This window comes from Sparus aurata, chromosome 16 (assembly GCF_900880675.1).
Source record: "Sparus aurata chromosome 16, fSpaAur1.1, whole genome shotgun sequence".
In the NCBI taxonomy this organism is placed as follows: Eukaryota; Metazoa; Chordata; class Actinopteri; order Spariformes; family Sparidae; genus Sparus; species Sparus aurata.
In genome coordinates this window covers 4,374,670-4,396,136 of record NC_044202.1, presented here as the reverse complement: position 1 = coordinate 4,396,136, position 21,467 = coordinate 4,374,670, and the positions used below count along the sequence as shown (strand labels likewise).

The 21,467-nt window shown below is 42.8% G+C and overlaps 1 protein-coding gene across 2 annotated transcripts; it reads left to right on the top strand.

Annotated features, from left to right (window-relative positions):
* The first annotated feature begins 1,900 nt into the window (after positions 1–1,900).
* sfxn5a (sideroflexin 5a) lies at positions 1,901–21,467 on the top strand. 2 transcript variants are annotated; one of them, XR_003980994.1, is made up of 15 exons: positions 1,901–2,020; positions 3,562–3,630; positions 5,947–6,024; positions 6,442–6,468; positions 7,878–7,932; positions 8,297–8,322; positions 8,427–8,480; positions 9,271–9,327; positions 9,405–9,470; positions 10,291–10,381; positions 13,631–13,746; positions 13,852–13,937; positions 17,829–17,946; positions 19,986–20,131; positions 21,161–21,467. XR_003980994.1 is itself a non-coding variant. In XM_030392406.1 (14 exons), exons 1-14 carry the CDS (start codon positions 1,973–1,975, stop codon positions 20,061–20,063), a joined length of 969 nt encoding a protein of 322 aa, XP_030248266.1. In that variant the 5' UTR covers positions 1,901–1,972; the 3' UTR covers positions 20,064–21,467. The 2 variants fall into 2 exon arrangements, 1 of the variants encoding a protein (XP_030248266.1); XM_030392406.1 differs by having other exon boundaries at positions 19,986–21,467.

Here is a 21,467-nt window from a genome sequence, read left to right as displayed (position 1 = left end):
CAGTTCAGATAAAATGCTGCAACAGCTGAACTCTACTGATGTTTAACTCCTCAGATAATATCACTTATGAAGATATTGATTAATAACAACAAAAAATCAACTTATTAAGTATAGCATGTGTTGAATTAATCTGATGCTTTCACAGGCGTAACTGTCACAATACTGACAGTAATTATGTGAGAATTGCTGTGATGACACCTATTCAAATGGGTCGAGATCCAATTAAAATCCGTTCCCGTTGGTGTCTTTTGACTGGGGGGCAACTCAACAATTTTAAAAAAGTACGCGCTCACACTGAATCAAATTTCAACATCGTCTTCATTAAACAAACGAGCACACGAGTTTTAAAGACACTCACAATACTGCGAGCAGATCTGTAGTCAGGACTTTAGTCACCCTGATGTCTTGAGCTCATGTCCAGCACATTCAAACCCCCTACATTTTTACAACTTTTCACATTATATTTATTGTTTTTTAAGCCCACATCCTGCACGCATCACATCCTGCACATATCACATCCTGCACATATCACATCCTGCTGGAGAAATGCAGCAGCGGATTCTGTTATTTACACGTGAAATGCCTTCAAACCACGTCTGCACGACGTGTAAACGATGCACCTGTAGCATTAATTGTTACGTTTCCGTTTTCACACTCGATGCCTTACATAGCACATGTGATCAATCTGAAAATCAGTCGAACAAGGGAATTTCTCACGTGAGAGGGTGCCAACGTGGCGGGAGACATTCACGTGTGCTTTTTTGTCAGGTTAAATATATATAAGTCTAAAAATACTGGAATCACCTTATATACTTCACACTGCAGGTCGGAGTCAGGAGAATAACGACAAAAGTAATAAGTAAGTGCAAAAGTATTGGGATAAAAATCTGTTTAAAAGTTCTCCTTCATATCTGCTGGGCGGCTTTTCCCTCGAGGATCAATAAAGTTTTATCTTAATCTATAATATGTGTTTGTTTTATAAGATACTGTGTTAAAAATATTAAAGTGAAAGCCACCCAAACAAATATTACTTGAATAAAAAGTTGTTTCCATCACTGATAATATTACATCATCATTTATTTATTGATTATATTCTTTTCATTGTTAAACTGAACCTGCAAAGTAACTAGTAACTAAAGTAAACAAATAAATGTAATAGAGTAAAAAGAATAAAGTATATTCACCTCTAGTGGAGCAGAAGTATAAAGAAAAATACAAGAGCCGGCAAATTTACTTACTTTACTTGAGTAAATGTATTTAGTTACATTCCATGACTGATGAATGTTAATAATAATAATAATAATAATAATAATAATAATAATAATAATAATAATGACAAAAAAGAACAATGATCCACGAGCAAGGGGAATTTATCTTGTCTTATCGAGAGAAGTCACAGTCACCACATCACCATTTATCTATTGATCATATTTTGCATTATTTAAACTAAATCTGCAAAGTAACTAAAGTCAGATAAATGAAGTGGAGTGGAGCTATAAAGTGGCAGAATAATATTCCTGACTGTTATTTGAGTTTTAATGAATATGAGGGTGTTCATGTTATTTTGTCCAACCCCTGCACATTTCACTGCTCCTGACTTTAATCCCAAACCACCACCAGGGGGCTATATTATACTCTCTAAACTCATTCTTCAAACTCCAGCAGCTTCCCTCGCTGCTCCCACAGACAACATTACAACTAAAAATGTCTCTTTTTTTCTTTTCTCTGTCGTCCTTCTACCGAAACACAACTCCTTTCCCCCTTAACTTCCTTCCTAAAGCAGTGAAAACAACGCATGTTCTCCTGGGAAGTGTAGTCAGCTTCTCAGAGGTTGCACCGAGCAGAGCAGGAGATAACTACATTACCCAGAATGCACACTGCCTGCCAGAGTCCAGCCAGCTGACCACGCAGTGTTGGTTGAACGCACGTCTTATTCTCGGGGACAGAAGTGTGTGTGTGTGTCTGCAGCAGCATGTCTGAATATCCTACATTCCAGCATGGCAGCTCTCGTTTCGACCAGGTACTTTTATTTTTTAAAGTCAATAACAGGAAGTTTACTGCAGGGAGCTGTGACATGTGACCTGTGAGAACATGCAGACATGTGAAGCAGAGTTTGTAGCTGCAGCTTCTTCTCGGTCTGCCTTGTTAACAGTTAACTGTGCAGTAGGTCAACATCAGTGTGTTTACAGGAGGTGTCATGTGACCTGCTTCAGGAAGTAATCCAAGAGGGGGTTTTTTATTTATTTTTTGAATTTAGCTTTAAAGTGGAGCATCCAAATAAGTTGCAATCTGAAAAGTAACTTAAATGCAGTGGTGTAAAAATGACCATTATGCCTGAGAGATGAGGTGGAATAGAGATGCATAAAAAAGGAAATACACGAGTAAAGTGTTACCCTTATGACTTTATTTACTTGAGTAAATGTACTTAGTTCCATTCGACAACATCTTCTCCTTCCTCTCCACCTGACCAGACATTTGTGGATTCACTTTAAGGCATTTTGCAGACACTTCTGTTCAAAGCCACTTGCAGTAAGTTATATATTCACACACTGTTGGCGGTGGCTGCCATGCAAGGAGCCCAAGGACCAGGGGAATCGAACCAACAACCTTCCGTTAACAAGACGCCGGCTCTTCCACCTGAGCCACAGCTGCTTGAAATCTAGTCAGTCTCATCTTAGTGTGCAAGGAATTTGACTTTGATTTTCAGTGATTTACAAACAAATATGAAGGTTATGTGACCAAAAAACGTAGTAACAATATTTCCAGAAGGGTGATTGGGTCAAAACCAGGTCGCAGAAGAAGATACAGCACCAGTGAAGCCGCTGTTTGCCGTGCAGTGCAGGTGAGGTGCGTCCCCCTCTCCTCACAGCGGTCAAGTTAAACTGACGCTGATGAATAATTGAATCTAACAGATTTAAGAAAAAAAAAACCAACTATCCCCCTGCGCCGTGTTTTCACCAGACATCCATATGTTCAGGAAGTCACAAGGCGCAGCAGTGAGTCACATACCAGATTTTCATCCAAATTAGCAGTTAGTGTAATTAAGCCGAAGTTAGAGGAGGGACGGGTGGCTTCTCAGGGCCGCGTCTCCACGAAAAATTATATCCTTCAATCTGCTCGGTTATGAAGAAATGATCGAGGAGAAGAAAACAAAAAAAAAAAGAAGGTATTTCTGGCACAGTCATTACAGAGAGTAATTGCTGGGATGGTGTGAGTGGATCCGGGGTCCCTAAAAGATGCAGATAGGAAACAGTTTGTGAGGGGGTATTAATGAGGAGACTCCACCTGGCGTGTGGAAACAGCTGGCGGGCTGTAATATCGCTGTTTACTGGGTGACAGCTGGAATCTCTCCGTGCCTCTCTCTGCATAAAGAAACAGTCCAGGATCCACATTTGACTCCCTGTGTTTGAGCGTGATTAGACGTATTTGACCTGTATTCTGTATTCTCATCCCGACTCAGGTGTTCCGGCGATGACACATTAAAACAGGGACACTTTAAAAGATCAGAGGACGCATTTCAACTGTGGTATGATGTGATTTCTTCTTCTCTTGTCTTCTCAGAGCACGTTTTTGGGCCGGTTCAGGCACTTCCTGGATGTGATCGACCCCAGCACGCTCTTTGTGACGGAGGTACGCAGGCATCATGAGTTACTGCAGGCCTTTGGTCTCAGGCTCGGCAACATGGCCTTAGAATAGTATTACAGTCATTTTCAGGCCACATGTGATACACAATCTGACTCTCAACGTGTTTAAAGGGATATTCCGGTGTAAATTTAATCTAAAGCACCGTGAAACTGTGTTAGACTCCCTCTCGAGAGATCAAGTAAGCAGACCGCTAATTTACTGAGTTTTATCAACCTCAGAAACAACCGCACGACAACAATACACTGCAGTAAATAGATCCAAATATAAACCACCACCAAAAAGCCACAAATAATGCTCAGAACAGCACCAAACTTCAGCAACAGTACAAATAGGGTCTCAGCACATAGTCCGGGGCATCTAACCTCCGCTAGCTTAGCTGGATTTCTACTGAAAAGCTGACTAAATTTACCACTCTTCTGCAGCAGCTTCCTGTTGACGGGAAGTCCCGACGAGTCGATTACCGAGTGCAGTAGAGTTCCGCGGCTCATGGATGAAAATGTATGATTATGACTCCATGGAAAAGCAATCAAAGTTCATGTGTGTCTTACCTGCCAGTTTATAACAGTTATTATCGAGAGCGGACAGGGAAAAGAACGGAATTGAGCATTTCTAACCGCACTCGGTAATCGTCGCGTCGGGACTTCCCCGACCTGGAAGCTGATGGAGGAGAGTTGAACTCTGTTTTTAGCTTCACAATAGAAATCCAGCTAAGCTAGCGGAGGTTAGATGCCCCGGACTATGTGCTGAGACCCTATTTGTACTGTTGCTGAAGTTTGGTGCTGTTCTGAGCATTATTTGTGGCTTTTTGGTGGCGGTGTATATTTGGATCCATTTACTGCAGTGTATTGTTGTCGTGCGGTCGTTTCTGAGGTTGATAAAACTCCGTGAATTAGCGGTCTGCTAACTCGATCTCTCGAGAGGGAGTGTAACACAGTTTCACGGTGATTTAGACCATGGATTAAATTTACACCGGAATATCCCTTTAAATCTCCTCAGAAAACAAGAACACAATCAGACTTTCGATGAATAACGATCAGTGAGGTGAAGATAATGACCGAGCAGGTAAAGATAGATAATGGTAATGATAAACCAACAGTATGTATAATATATTTCACGTATAATCTCATATCACAACTAGAATGCCGCAAAGTAGAGTGCAAACCTCCGCCAAGACCCAGCGGTCGACCTTTATCCACGTCAGATTGTACTCAGTCAGAGATGGCAGCCATATAAATACACCTGATGTTTTTGTTTCTGAGTCTTAATCTGATTCGATAACAGCTAAACTGGACCATTTTGTAATCTGTGTAGTTTAGACAGTGAGAGAGGCTGTAAACCAAGATGTAATCAAGTATTTTAAGGTCAAAGCAGCAGAATAATGTCACATTATATGACATTATTACAGTAGCATTTAATAAAGAAGAAAGAAACAAAGGAAGGAAACACAACAAGCATTGAATTCTGTATTTTCACTGTATTTTCACTTATTAAAAAGGATTTATTATTGATAATAAGGGCTTCGCAGGGAACAAATCTCTGACCTTATCGGGTCACAGAACCGTTTCTCTCTAAACTCTGGGCCGGTCCGCCCGTCGTCACACTTCCCCTCGTCTCGGCCGTGTTGTGGTGATTCTGCTCATGGACTCATCAGAGCTCTGCTGCTCTGGGTAATGAAGCTGTTAGCGGGCTCTTTGGTGACAGTAATAGCGGCAGTAGCTCCTGGGATGTGATGAGGTGTGGACGTGTGGGGCAGCTGTGAGGGGAGGACACACACACACACACACACACACACACACACACACACACACACACACACCTTGCATCCTGCTGAGCCAGGCGTAGCCTCGACTTGCCCCCTAATGATGAGAGTGGAACTGGGACGGCTGGGATTTTTTCTTTTTTTTTTTTTTGCGTATGATCACATGCACACACAACCTCGTGCGCGCACTGGGAAAAAGTACACACCTGACTCCATCTCAGCGAGAGTAACACACACACACACACACGCACACACATGCACACACAGATGGCAGCTCATTAGAACAAATTGGAGCACGTCGTTGTATTTTGCTCGGCATTAGACAATGATCACACCCCAGAAAGCTGCTCTCATTACCTTTTAGGAAACTCATTTGTCAACTGGAAATCAGCATGAAAGTTTCAGTGAAACACAATTATCGCACATTGAGCCGCATAGTGGAGGAGAACAAAACATCTCTGAGCTCTGAGACTCCTGAGGGAACAGTGTCCTGACCTGACTTCACATCTGTCTGACTTTTTTAATCCGCTGTGTCCGATCAGAAGCGGCTGCAGGAGAGCGTGGAGCTGCTGCGCCGCTTCAAGCAGGGAACTCTGCCTGCAGGAGTGACGGACGCTCAGGTAAACTCGGCAAGTGAGACCGTGTGGTGACAGAGAGGGAGGTGTTTTGCGTTGACGAGTGTCGTAAACGCTCAGACTCTTTGTTTTGTTCTCCGAGTGTTGGTTTTTGAGAAGCAACACCATTCAGGTTGTGTTGATTGGTCGTCAGAAGGGGGAGAATGAAACAGGTGTTTGTGGAGTATTTAGAGCGAGGATGTAAAAATATCCAAATATCTCCTTGGTAGATGTTCAAACGCCCCATTTTTTGTTTTTACATTTCATGTATTTAACTGACAAAAAGGACAGAAGCAGAGCTGTTATAAGCTCACTGTCCCTGGTTGATAAACCAATAAATAACAAAGGATTGTGTTTCTACATTACTTATAATTAAAGTGGTTACGTGACACGTTCTTCTCCATTTGTTGTTTGTCTTTACAGCTGTGGCGAGCTCAAAAAATAAAGCAGGTAAGATGCTTCCCTCTCTCGTCGCTCTCCGATCACTATCTTTGTCGTCTCTGGTTTGTTGTGGCACGATGTCATGAGCCGGCAAACAAGTCTTCACACTTCAGCTCGACACCTCACCTGTTGACACGACAAACATCCGAGAGAGAGCGGGCGAAACAGTAGAACGCAACATTTAAAGCTTTAACGGTCACATGAGGAAGACGGTGAAGCAGGAAAATGGAAAAAAAGAAAAAACAGACGCCGGTGCTAATTAGCAGCTTCAGAAGACGTCTGACTGTCACTGAACTGCAGGTGCAGCCGGTCAGACTATTAACAGACATATGGAAACGCAGCTTTACTTAAAGTTTTATTTAGACACCAGCTTTACGAGAATCTAATTATTTTAATGAATTAATACATTATTTAATGAATTAGCTGTGAGGTAGAGCTCAGTTCTGTGCTCTTTTTAATAGTTTTTCTGAAATTGATCAACAGCATGTTCAAAATGCACTTAATCACTTGGCCCTCGCCCCTTTTTCTTACTTCAGAATATGTTTTCACATTTGGAAAAAAACGTTAAAAGTCACCAAATGTCCTATTTTTGTTAAAGTAATAGTTAAAGATTCTCTCTTCACCTCATTATTCTCGTATTTTGATGGTAATTTATTCAGCAAAAAAAGAGAAAACGCACAATAAATGCCACTTTTATTTCAAAACGCCTGCAGATATCGCAATAATTTTGTTATCGTGATTTTGTTTGGACACGATAAACGAAGATCTGATATTGTGACAGCCCTCGCTACAACTCATGATCATATTCATTAGCATGTAATCTGCAGTTCATTTTCACGATTATCTTTTAGTCAAAAGCTCCCAAACTTCTCAGTCACTGCAGAATATGACAAAGGAAAGCAGTAAATCTTCACATTTAAGAAGTGAGAAGCATTAAATGTTCATGACTAAAACAATTTTTAGTGTTTACAGTCGTAGACTAGGACTAAGACTAAGGACCAGGTCTACGCTGTACCCTCCATGTAGACTTGACAGCGCCCTCATCCTTCACAAGTTGAAGAAGCGAGATTCCTTCCGTTCCTCTCCAATCGGCAGATCTCCTCACTGCTGAAGCAAAAGAGGGGAAGAGATTCCCATCAGTCTTTATCTTACGGCAGAGAGGGTACTGCACCGACAGAGCTCTGTCGTTTCTCCCTGCGTACGTATGAAAGACACAACAGAAACGTGGGAAATAACACAGCCAAGATCGGAAGGTTTTCTCCCAGGCCTTCAGACCGCCGTCAGCGCTTCGACAGTTGATTCGTCCAAACTTTCCTTCAGTTTTCAGCCCCAGCGCGAAACTTTCTCTCGACCTGAACTCACCGAATCTTTCAGCCCTCATCATCGGCCTGATTCTAATCATTACGCTCCTATTACAGGCCATCATCCACCCTGACACGGGGGAGAAGATCCTCATGCCCTTTCGGATGTCAGGTACAGTAGCTTGGTGTGGATGCCCTCGGGGGGTGGGGGAGGTGGGGGGAGTGGGGGCTTGTTATGTGGTCCAACATGGAGGCGTCGTCGTTCATCCTGGGAACTGTCACGGCTCAACGGGGCTCTTCAGGTTGTCTGGAGAAAGGTCACACTCAGCTGGGCGCTGATTAAAACCTCTCTCCCACGGTGATCGAGGAGTTCTCTCGGCCGTCTGAAGAACGCAAACACGAGTAGTTTCGGTCCGGTCAAGAGACACCGGAAATGTAATATATTCTGACCAATATGACGTATTTAAAGTAATAAAATAACCTAAAATCAAACAGTAATGAGTTAAAACAGTGATATTACGGACTGTCTCTAACAGGTTTCATCCCATTTGGCACACCGGTGGTAAGATTTCAGTGTTACATCTGCATATTCACGTATATATCACGGTGTTTTAAATTCAATTTGAACCTCGAGCAGATTGTTCAAGCGTCGTTCTCTTCGCGCAGGTTGTCGGCCTCCTTCTCCCAAATCAGACGCTGGTGTCGACCATCTTCTGGCAGGTAAACATCCAACTTCTCCACCTGTAAAACTCAGGCTGACCTCTTTTCAGTTTTAGTTCAGGCCATTAATTTATAAAAAGACAACGTGCTTTAAATAACATTTCTGCAGCGTTTCCAGCACACAGTCTGACAATTTTCAGCAAATCCTGTCAGCAAACGTCAAAGTATTCAACATTCTGAGGATAACGCCACTGGAAAGAGTTATTGATTAACACTAATGCAATTATATGATAATGATAATATCCACTAGGGACAAACACCATTTATATGCCGCTGATCGACCGGATTATCTGTATCTTTGTTCATACACGGAGTGGGTGGTGCTTAAACCTGGAGTTGGTATGCATTAATCAGAAGTTGCTATTATTCCGATTTAAAGAAACCTATTTGCTGAACAGCCTCAGAACCGAGCTTCAGATCAAAGTTTTTGACCAGAAGAGTAAGAGAACTATCAATAAGCCACCCAATTAGGATTTCCCTTTATCATGAGTATGTAAATTGACACATTTTACATGGATGATACCATAAAAACATATATTATTTGTACCAGAAACTCATGCAGGATGTTGTTCTCATTGAAATAAACTAATACTGCTCGTGCGAGACAAAGGCTGTCGTAGTCTAAATCATCATCTCATGTCTGCAATAAAATAAAAACGTCTTTTTCCAGAATTTTCTGACACAAACTTAATCAGACGTGCACATAACAATGCTAAATGTAGCACCTGTGATCACAGATGAATGCATCAGGTGTATCTGCAGATTAACGAACACGTCTCTCCCTCTGCAGTGGTTAAACCAGAGTCACAACGCCTGTGTCAACTACTGCAACCGCAACGCCTCCAAGGTCAGTAAATCAGTCCCATTCATAGTGTACGTTAACAGTAGTTTCATGTAGTAATGTCTCTGATTTTGTCGCTTTAGCCGGCTCCAGCGTCCAAATTCGTCCAGGGGTACCTCGGAGCGGTGACCAGCGCGGTCTCCATCGCTGTGAGTTGAACAAACGCTGTGACTCCTGAAGACTGTAGAACCCGCAGTCATGATGTGTTTGTTTTGAGTTGTTTGTTGAGTCGTGGTATAAGATTCCTTCTTTAACCCAGTACAAATACTGTTAATCTGGGCTTCAACGCGGAGCTCAAAGGTTTCACGGTGGTTTGAGATGCTTTTCCACCCTGACAGGAATCCAAAACACCCAGTGCTTTAAATTGTTTTGACAGGAAAATGGCCAAATTCCAAAAGACGGGGGAATATCAGCATATATTGTCACAATACTCTTATGAGTTAAACCTTTCTTTTTACCTTTAATGTCACCAAAGGCCTCAAATGTCTGTAAAGGCTGTAATGCAGGTTCACACACCTGCCTGACACAGTGCGGACAACAGGGCTCAAACCGAGCCAATTACTGGTCCCACTGGGCGTTCATCCGGCTGCTGCCCTCAGGCTCGGTGACGGCAGCGAGCACAGAAAAAACTCGCGGGGTGCCTGGAGGGCGGAACGGCGGGCGGGGAGGGGGTTAGGAGCTCTCCAATTAGACGTACGCTCTGGTGACGACCCCCCGCCGGGCCGGGGGACAGCCAGAGGCCGGCGGTGTGTTATCTGAGAGCACGTAGACTTCTGACTCCAGCCTTCCAGTGTGTGATAAAATACAGCTCAGTATTTAGAAAACGTGCGTCACTTTCCTCCCGATCAGACCATATCCTTATGTCCGTGCTTCAAGCTTCCAAAAACACATTTATTCAAGCATTAATTCAAATCTAATCCTCAGTTGTTGATTGTCTGTATGGTGTGATCATGTGGTTTTCCCCTCCAGGTCGGGTTGAACGTGTTAATCCGTAGAGCCAGCCGCTTCAGCCCGACGACCAGGCTTTTGGTGCAGAGGTTCATCCCCTTCCCAGCAGTGGGTGAGTTCAGACGGCTCACGGCAGCAGGGATTAGGTCTCCAGGTCTCTACTTAAACAGCCTTTTAAACCAAATTAGTTTAAACTATTTAGTTTTGGTTTGGGACGAATAACTTCTCCAGATTTTAAGTAACCCTGGGAGATTTTAGTAGAAATTTAAGACGTCTGTTTTGTTTTTTCATTTATTTACATTTTTGTATGCGTTATCGACAAGGTCTATTGACAAATTTCTTTTGGAGCTTTCAGTCTCGTCTCACAGACTCCAACAGCGGTTTAATGATTACAAACTGAGTAAGTGGCCCTTAGATTAAAGGTCCAGTGTGAAGGACTCGTTGGCATCTAGCAGTGAGGTTGCAGATTGCGGCCAAATGATGCCGCCCACTTTCCTTAGAGCCGCTCGCGAAGTTCACATGAAGCCTAATATTCCGATTTATTCCAAATTAAGAAATATTGTAAGCGTTTGGTTTGTCCGTTCTGGGCTCCTGTAGAAACATGGCTGACTGTGGAGGACAAGCTCATGAAAACATAATTATGATTGCCAGAAGATGCTCCTTAATCCTACGCACTGGACCTTTAAGAGTTCATCATGTAGTGTTTGTGTTAATTAGTGACACATGCTAATGTTTAGCATGCTATCTGTGCAGTGCTATAATATTGTAGTTAACAACATGATGAGAATTGGGGGTATTAGCTTTGAGGTATTTCATCTTGAACAAGGGTCAAAGGTCAGGGTCAAGTTTAATCCTCTGGGGACGAATAATAATGATCCATGTTCATGCATCCGGTTTGTCAACACATTGGCTAAAGTGTGATACATGTTATTTAAAGAAAATGACACGTAGCCACCAACAAATGTCGTTCTCCTCGCTGCTCGTTCCATTTTCATGATGCACAGGATTTAAAAGAATAAACAGCTAATATAACTCTCCACATACAGTGAATACAAAGTCATTGTTCTCCTCAGTGTCTGTCAGTAAAGAGCCGCTCTGTGATCATTACAAGTCTCTGTATGCGAGCCAAAGCCACAGCTGAGCGATTTGCGTCGCTCGGTCCGTTTCCCTCTGCAGGGTCGCAGACGTGTTGGCCGCTCTCTTTGTCAGACAAAGCTGATTTTCGTGCCACTCTCCCGCAAAACACACAGTCACACCCAGGGGTATAGACCCGTGTCCCAGAATGCCCCGGGGCTGCTGGCTCATAATTAAATTGTTTGCCTGCCCCCCCTCCCTCCCCCTCCCCCCCCTCCCCCCTCCCCCTCTCTCACCATGGCGGTTCTTTCAATTAAATCAACAGGTTTCTACAGCGCAGCCTTTGCCTGGTAATTGGCTGCTCGTTAGAACTCTGCTGCCGCAAACAAATTGGATAATTACCCCCAAAGTGGCGTCTATGTCAAGGCCTCATTTACCTGATTTCTGTTTGTTCATTGTGGTTGCTGTTGTTGTTTTTGCTCGGCCTCATATAAAAGGTAATTAAAATGTCTAATTGAAGCGGGGCGAAAGCAAAGTGCTGTTTGAGTTTTCACCCGCTTGATTTTGTTTGCTTACTTAAGGCTAGATTTATTTGTAATAACCTAATCAAGCGGGCGGCCGCCGTCATTCAATTAGATTGCGAAGAACTTTAACCGGAGGGGAGGGAAAAAAAGACGCGCCGCCAGAAATGTACTGGATAATTAATTTGTTGTGTTTTGAAAATATTTGTCTCTATTTGTGATATTTAGGGAAGTAATTACGTGGAAAAGTTCTTGGATTGCATTTCGGCGGGTGCGCCACCAGTTATTAGAGGACAATTAGAATGTACATGAATGTAATTATTTCAAATAATTGCACATTACAGCCAAATATTTCAGCGTTTAGCCTCGCGGATTTATGATTAAATTGTTTAAAAGCGTCAAAGTAATTATGAAATTCAATCTATGATTGCATTTTTCTTTTGACAGTTTGATCTGTTTGCCGTAGTTTTTTTTTTTTTATTTTTTGTTATTCCCTGCCACTATCTGTCCCTCTTGTTAATTGGTCTGGATTAAAAACGAAAAAAAGAAAAAGAAAATCCCTTGTAGGTAAAAAGATCTATTTGCTCAGTCAATTGAATTCCCCTCACAAAGCGACCTGTCCGCCCTGCAGCTCCTGGTTGCAGATAACTCTGAACGCTGTTGTCTTAAATTAAAAAGGCTCGCGGCGACACCACTAAACTCTCCAAAATGAGTTTTTTTCTTATTCCTATTAGAGTCAAGGAGAAAGGTCTGTCTGCATTAACATACATTTGTGTTCATTTTTGGCTCTCGTGAATAAATCACAGGGGGCGACAACGCTGCTGTTTGTCGACCCATCTGTCACCCTGGTTACGGTGTCCGACGCGCGCACACACACACACACACACACACACACACACACACACACACACACACGCACACGCACACGCACACGCACACACACACACAGTGCTCAGTATTTGTTTATTACAGGCCGTAAATGTCCTATAATCTTACAATAGATCCGTGTATGATGCTTATACAATCTTATTAATTCCAATAAGCATCTTAAAGGGGCTCATCAGCTATTTAACACATATTACAAGGACCTTAATATTGAGCTGTGACACAGCTGCGGTTGCTGCAGCGTAATCCTTTGGGGCAACTCCGACTGTCAAAGGTTGTTATTCTAAGTGTCTGACAACTGCATGGAGACACTTCTGACAGAGAGAGAGCTTTCTGTTAAATAATAACATCCTTTTGTAGCTAGAAACAGCAGACTAACGTCCGCTAATTACCGCTAAACCCGTCAGTTGTGCAGGAATTTGGTCATAAACCAACGTGCTGTGTGAAGTTAGAAGAAGAGGGATCACCAGAGTTATTAATTCATCTTGAGGACAACATGCAATGTGGACAGTTTGTCCTGCACCGGAACATTTTGTCATGATCTCCAAAGTAGTAGATTAACAGAAAATGCAAAACTTGAAATCTGAAAGCATTCTCTAGTAAAAGATTACCTGTGAATCCCCTCCAGTTTATAATAACCTTCCAGGTCAGTCCGTCTGACGGCTCAGTCGGCCGCTCAGTAATCATTCATCCTCACAGCATCTTCCGCAGTGCCCTTGAGCAAGGAACCGAACCCATTCCTGCTCCGATGGCTCCACACAAGCTGCCTGATCTTAAGCTCGGAGACTGGAAATATAATTTGTGAAATTATAAATAGAAGAGTGAAATTCCTAGAGGTCAGACGCTTTGATTTTTACGAACTCCTTCTCTCGTCTCCGCAGCGAGTGCAAACGTCTGCAACGTGGTGCTCATGAGACACTCGGAGCTGTCGGAGGGCGTCAGCGTGCTCGACGACAACGGGAACGTGGTGGGAACGTCCAAAGTGGCAGCCAGGCATGTATGTATGTTAATATTCTTCAGGAGCAGTTTTGTTGCCTTATTGACTGATGCGATGGATTCAATCGATGACCGCAAACAAAACGGTTGATTTTTCTCCCGTCAGGCACTTTTAGAGACGGCTTTGACCAGAATGGTCCTTCCCATGCCGATTCTGGTGCTTCCCCCCCTGATCATGACCGCGCTGGAAAAGTAAGAGACTACATTTTTACATTTCTTTTGATGAATTGCTCAGTTTTCTCAATCCTAATAGGCTTGTTTTGTTTCGACAAAGAGACGAAACATTTAGAAAATAAAGGTGAAAGTAAGACAGCTCACATTCGAACACGCAGCGCTGGCGACTCATCCACCTTTGGCATTTGTGTGGGTTTGGCTACGCTGGCACTTCTTCTACTTCCCCAGACTTATAATTTGAGAATATGGCCGTTCCTGTGGAATTGTACAATTAATCGATAACCAAAGTTAGAGACGCTCAGTTTCGACTGTAGCTAGTAAACGATCAAGCTTTTCATTGCAGCTTGGAGGCACTTGTCGTCCCTAAACTCTTTTATTTTCTGCAGAAGTTTCGATTGGTACTGCCCCTTTTCTTCTTCCTCCCAATTTCTTTCTGTGCCTGCTTCAGATCGTGACGTCTCTGCTGCTGCTTCACACATATGAAACACATCACTAAAGGCGTTTTTGCCCTTTAAATGTTGAATCATTGTCGGAGAAGAGATTAAAAATGTGATCCCTGTAATGAAAGCGATGGAGGCTTTAGTGTTCTGCTGTAACACAAGTTGGATTAAATCAGAAATGCACACGACCCCTGACTAAATGACACATCAAAGTGAATTAACGTCACAAAGATTAATATTTTCATACACACGGAGTCTCAGATGTCTTCATTCTTCATTCCGCTTTCATAGCCGGTGACCCGTCTCCGCCGCAGAGATTCGGCGCTGTGTGATATGACTGTAATGATGTCTTAATGATGCAACGTGTTTATACGGACGTCCCGTGATCGATGGCCCCGGCTGCGCCTGCGGTGCGCCGAGGAATGCGGCCATCTTTGTAAATCCCTGACAGCACTTGTCCCGACCGCTCCGAGCGGGCGGGCTCAGGCAGCGAGGCCGGCTGCCCAGGTGTGTTTGGGATTCCTGGCAGCTTGAATGACTGAATGAGGGAGGGAGGGACTGTGGGCTGCAGGTGAGGAGGGCTCAGCTATTCTGCATGTCAGCTCGCCTTCACTGGCACTCAATAGAGCGAAAACAAGGGGACAGAGACGGGCTCCCCGGCGGCCCCTCGGTGATGGATGACACTGCTGAGAGTAGAGTCGGGTCCCTGACAGCAGGTTCTGTCCTGCATGTGCTTCAGTAGCTACGAGACGAAACAGACCTGTAAGTGTGTTCAGAACATATTTATTGTTCTTTGCGTCTTTACATCTACATCTTCCGCTTCAGTTTCAGATTTGGAGCCTAGTATCCGTGTTTCAGCTCATGTTTCAGGCTCTCAAGTTCAGCCAGAAATGAATATTTAGTCATTATCTCCTCACACCGCTGCCAGTGGAGAGCTGAGTCAAGTTTCGTGGTCCTTCGTGGAGCTTCACAGCAAAACAGTGATGCAGAACTCTTGAAATATTAACTGTAGAAAAAGACTGAAGCTGCAGCATTTAAACAATAGCTTCTTCTTCTTCTTCTTCTTCTTCTTCTTCTTCTTCTTCTTCGGCTGCTGACAAAGAGACGCCTCCTGACTTTTATTGTATCTTCATAATCACCCCCACCTCCTTCATGAGGTGTTTGTTTAGTGCAATAATTAGAAACCTGCTTTACACTTTAATTATTCCCCCTCACATGCGTCTGTGTACACAGTACAGCCGGCTCTGCAGGAAGAGAAACACAGCCGAACAAAAGGTCAGAAAGCATCATCTCTGACGTTTGTTTTCTTCGTATACTCACATTCGGGGAACCGCTTACGTAACGGAAATATGTTTTCCATATATAAAGATCTGATATTCTGGCGTTCTAGCTATTTTCCTTGATTGGTGTCAATTAAAATGTGTTATGACAATATTTTCACCTTGTAAGTACCTTTTACACTGACGTGACGCGTTCACACAGGCTCATGTTTGAGATCAGTGTCATCCTGTAACGCTTAATAACCACCATTGATGAACGGTTGATTTATAGCTAAATAAACTTTGTTTAATAGTTAGTTAATATGTTTTTAAGGCACTTATTTGTTAACAGTGCAATAACTGATGAATAAAGTTGAATTAACGATAGATTGACTGTTTATTATGGATGGTTATCGTAAAGAATATGTAATGTAATCTTTCTATAATGAAATATGTATTATTAAATCTATCAAATTATATATTCTGTATCTATTGACAAATATACCAATTATTGCAGTCTATTGCAGTTATTTACAGTTTACTTAAACTTATTACCATATATTTTCCTAATGTATATATACAAATAATGTAAGATATATTGTAACTAATAGTTTTTTGCTGATGTATTATCAAAATGTACATTAATTATATTTTGTAATATATTCTTGAGTCAAAATGACAATATATTCGCATGTACTGTTAAATATATGTACATGTTAAAATGTATTTTTTGAATATGACATTATGTTTTTCAGTTAATATTCATATGGTTGTTCCATAAGAGATTATATATTATTACTACTATATAACACAGTTTCATAAAATTCAGAAATGTTGTGTTTTGTGCGATTTAATGGAAATTTGGGGACTTTTTAAATGTCATGTTTTGTTTAATGTCGTTGTGTTTTGTGGAGTGATGTTGTGTTTTGACTCTCCGGGCCACCGTATGATTATGCATTATATTATATTATATATACAAGTGAATCCCACAGCTAATACTTCTCCTAGAAATGAAATGTGTTGTCAGAGTCATTCAGCGGCGTCGAGTTGTATCTGACACAACACAAGTCAGCGGGGATATTCTATTAATTGGTCGACAGGGAGGCTCAGTCACGGTGTCACCGGTTCACGTAAACAGTTAAACCTGGTCGGACCTCGCCTCTGGAACATGGCCGCCAGCCAGTTTATCCAATGCGGGCCAGAATTTGCCTGAAGTGGTGTCATTAATTTTGGAGTTTTTCAGCTGATTTGGAGGTTTTCAAACTTAAACGCGTGCCCAAACCTTCCTTCATCACTCACGTCGCACATACCTCGCAACTTTTTCTCCCATTGACTTTCCCCTCTTTGTAATCCACTTCTCGGATGTGTGTGTGTGTGTGTGTATTATGTGTGTGTGTAGCCTAATTAAACCATGGCAGCCATATGTGTTAATGAGCTCCCTCATTAGGCAGTAGCTCTCCTCGTTAGGGGGAGAGGCGTCGCTGGTGGAGGAGAGCTGGAGCGGCTCGTTCTCAAGCTCCTGCTGAGTTCGCTGTCCCACACACTGAAGAGGGGATTATCCTACAGAGGGCAGCGCCGAGGGAGGAGGAACGCGGGCTGAGACGGGAGAATATATTTGTGGAGATGGATCCTTAAAAAAAAAAAAGTCTGTTTGGTTTGGAGAGAAAAATGCAGCTTTTGCAGTTAATGGCAACACCGTTTTTTTAAGCAGTTTCAATACATTTGTAAGGGATAAAACAGAAGAGTTTCGTGGAGTTGATAAATCATCAATATTCAATATATTAAATTGAAGGTTCCCAGGGGCCCTTGAAGGGTTTTGAACTTGGGGGCAAAAGATAAAGAGGGTTGGGTTTTTCAGAATAGCCACTGGTCAGTGAAAGTGCCTGAATTTGTTTTGTGCAAAAAGACAAATTGTAGTTTTGAATTCTTGGTGTTGTTGCGTTGATCCGCGTCTCAAACTATGCCGATTTGAAGGGATTATGCCTGGAAAGTTCTTGAATTTGATCTTTAGATTCAAGACACAAGGTTCCCTCACTGCGTCAACCACAGAGCATCGTTCATTTCTCACTTATTAACTGCCTCGGTTTCCTGACAAGTCTTACGAAAAAATGATAAAAAACATCTCCAGTGGCGACACCACGAAACATATCTGTGCCGTAACTGTAAGATCAATAAATTTACAGCGTCCCGTCTCATCTGCGTCCCTCCAGGCTTCCTCTCCTGCAGAGACATCGGCGGCTCGTCCTGCCCGTCCACAGCCTGGTCGTCCTTGCCGCCTTCGGACTGGCTCTGCCTCTCGCCATCAGTCTCTTCCCACAGATGTCACAGGTACGCCACCCTGAAATAAACCTTCAATAAACATGAGTTTCATTCATCCTTAATTACACTTCACATGTCGTCTATTTGTACGTAACAACTCAAAAGTGTAATTAATGTCCAAATAAGTTTGGATCAAGTCTTTCCAACTCAGAATCCGTCACTTAGATTCACCAAGCAAAGGCTAGAAAATCATAATTACCACAAATTCCGGACTATAGAGCGCACCTGAATATAAGCTGCACCACCTCATTTTTAAGTTAAAAAAAAATGTGTACATATAAAGGCCGCACCTGACTATAAACCGCAGGTGTCCACGTCTGCTCTCTGTGTGTTCACCCAGTCTTCAAGAACGTTTTCAAGTTCGGGCCATCTGCTTTAATCACCTCTGAAAGCTTTTGCCGTCTTTTTGCATTGAGTCAGTTCTTCACGCCGCCATCTCAAACGTCTCTCAAGCTTCCGTGCAGCAGCTCTATTTCCTTCTTTGACAGCCAGATCGAGGGTGCGTGCATGATGCGCAAAATGACTGTTCAAAACACAAACTAGCGTCTTCCTCGGCGCATTATCTCTTCCACCTGTCTGTCTCGCTCTTGCGCTTCCTGCTAGAGCGCCCCCTGGAGGCCGTTAGCCCGTAAAAATCTATAGATTAGCCGCGTCATATTATAGGCCGCAGGGTTCAAAGCGCGGGGAAAAAAGTAGCGGCTTATAGTCCGGAATTTACGGTAATGTTTTTTCATCATAGTTGTGCGACTCTTGTTGGTGTTTTTACTTGAGCTTCATAATTATTTACCTGGTTATGTTGGTAAAAACACGGTCTGGGGTTGAAATAAACCCTTTTCCCAACGTTGAATACGAGTCACCGATAATAACATCTCCCATGTTGCTTACTTATTATTTTGACGGTCTTTTCACTTGAATCGTAAAGATCTCTGGTCCAGAAACAACCCCAAACGCACCGATATCGGATCGTGCACGGCCCGTTTGTTGTACAACACGGTCACGCTTTATAAAGACTAATTAAGAGTCATTATTGTGCGCTAATAAGCAACCAGTCAATGCTTAATACAAAGTGTTACCACCCTCACCCGGACCGTTATTAGATCTCTCCCTGGCTCAGGTCTGCCATGACTCAGTCTCGGTGACTGATGTTGATGACCGCCGTCTTCTGACCTCTTTACCGTTCCCCATTGAGCTTCACAGAGTCGCTCCCTCCTAATGAGGCGTAGCCCTCTGAGACTTAACCTGTTCTGTTAAGGATCTGCCCGGAACCACTGCTGCCTTCATTCACTTGATGCCATCCAGGCTAGCGGGCTGACATCTAACTTTAGCCTTATTACCTCCGTATGTGTCATCCTGCTCATTAATCAGCCCGATTTTGTTTTTTCGCTCGCGTCTCTCCATCTTTCTTTGTCTTCCCTCTGCCAAATGACTCGCTGACACAAGCCAACCGTTCTCTGGCTTTAAAATGTTTAGGATTTAATTACCGCTGGAAATAGCTCCGACAGCCATATGGCAAAAAACTTCAGACATATGTGCCGCCAACAGTCCTGTGAAAAAGACGCCTCCCGGTTCTGCGGAGGGGCCTGTTTTTCCTCTCACAAGTCCTTTTTTTACACTTTCGCAAGAATAGCAGATGAAGGAAAAAAAAAAAAAAAAAACGAACTCCCCAAAAAGCAACTTGAATGCCCTGTTCCCCCGGACCCCCCGCCTACTCAATTTGTCCCACTTCCCCATTTCACACCTACCAAGACGTCTGATTAGGATTCTGCCTCCGACTCCAGCAGCCATCTGTCTCCCGTTCAAATATTAGGAGATGCGAAACCTCAAATTAGACTTTAATCTGCCAAATTGGCTCTTTTTGCACATTAGCAGTAAATGTGGAACATTTAAAGCTTTTAGGAATTATTTAGTTACAAATGAAACCGCTTCGAATCTTTACGTGGCGGCTCATGATAAAGATGATGTATATGCGGCGTGTGTGCGTTGTTGTATCTGACAGCTTGGGCCGAGTGTTTCACATATTTCCCTCCTGACCTTTCTCGTTCCCACAGATCAGTGTGAACGAGCTGGAGCCGGAGATCGCCGCGGCCACGGACTGTAAGATTGTGACATACAATAAAGGCCTGTGAGTGATTCCCTCCCCCCGAAGACGCGACCTGCTGCTCCTTGCCGACGCTGCCAGAGAGTAAAGACGATGGTAAATTTGGCCGTGTTATCCGGCGAGCAGTTAGCATATGTTTACAGAGAGGGAGGATAGTGAGAATACACAGTGTTTATGCCAAGACAATGGTTGTTAAATAAGCAATAACACATGATGACATACTGTGATATATGAAAATATACATGCTGACACCTCGGGAGAGATTATCGCTCTTACCGAGGATGTAACGCAAAATAACTGAGCCGCTCAGAAAGAGTTACGATGGAGCTAACGTGCTTCGTCAGCGAGACATGCGCATTTATTTCTAGGTGTTGTTGCCCTAACCTGAAAAAGAAAATAACCCCAGACCCTGCTTCAGTATTACGGCCGTCATAATATCAGATTTTTTGTCGCTGCAGGATTATCGTGGCCAAACGATAATCGATAACGATATTATCGCAATATCAGAAGAAATCAGAAAAACAGGTGCAACCAATGAGATCGATCTTTAACTGTGTTAACTGTGTGTTTTGTCCCTTTTATGGTTAATGAATTACCCTCAAAATAAAAGTGTTAGGATAACAAGAACTAATAACTAATATATTAGCTTAGCTTTTAGATTTGTTCCTGTGATTGTATGATATATCTAAGTGTGGCACAACCTAATTTTTACTAGAGTTGCACCGATCTACCAGCCAGGGACCCAAAGATGGTCGGTTTCAGGACGACAGGCCGAGCAGCGACAGATAAATCCGATTCTGTGCTGCTCACATTTAAACACAGACGCCCCAAACGGGACCGCCGGCCCGAACCTGAAAGGTTTAACCCAGCCTGGACTCTGGTGTCTCTCCATTTTCACAATTAACAGGCAATTAACTCAAAAGAATTTCACTAATCATGGATTAGAGGAAGAATGAGAGGATGAAGACAGCAGCGGGAACCGTTGACATGATTGTGTGTATGTAAAATAAGACAGTAGAATTTCACCAGAAGGAAAAATGGGAGAAAAATAAACATAAATGTGTTTATCAGGATTTAATTTGTCTCCCAACATGACCTGCCTGAACACTCACCTCCCTGCTGAAGAGAGACGTCACGTGATGGTTCAGCAAAGCGACGCTTCACTATCTGTTGCATGATTAAAGAAACTAAAGCTTTGGGATGTGATTGTTGTTGAAGTGCTGCTAAATTAATCTTCAAAACAGCTCAGAACTGTTTCTCATCTAAAGTCTTTTTCTAATACCTGAGCTGTGTTTTGGTTGTGTGTTCGTATTTTCACCTCGAGGCAGTTAATCATGAAACATTACAGCACCAAATTCCAATATTTGCCTCGACGTCTGTAAATACACAAGCGTAATAATCCCAGTCAAATAAAGACATTTTGATAAATTGA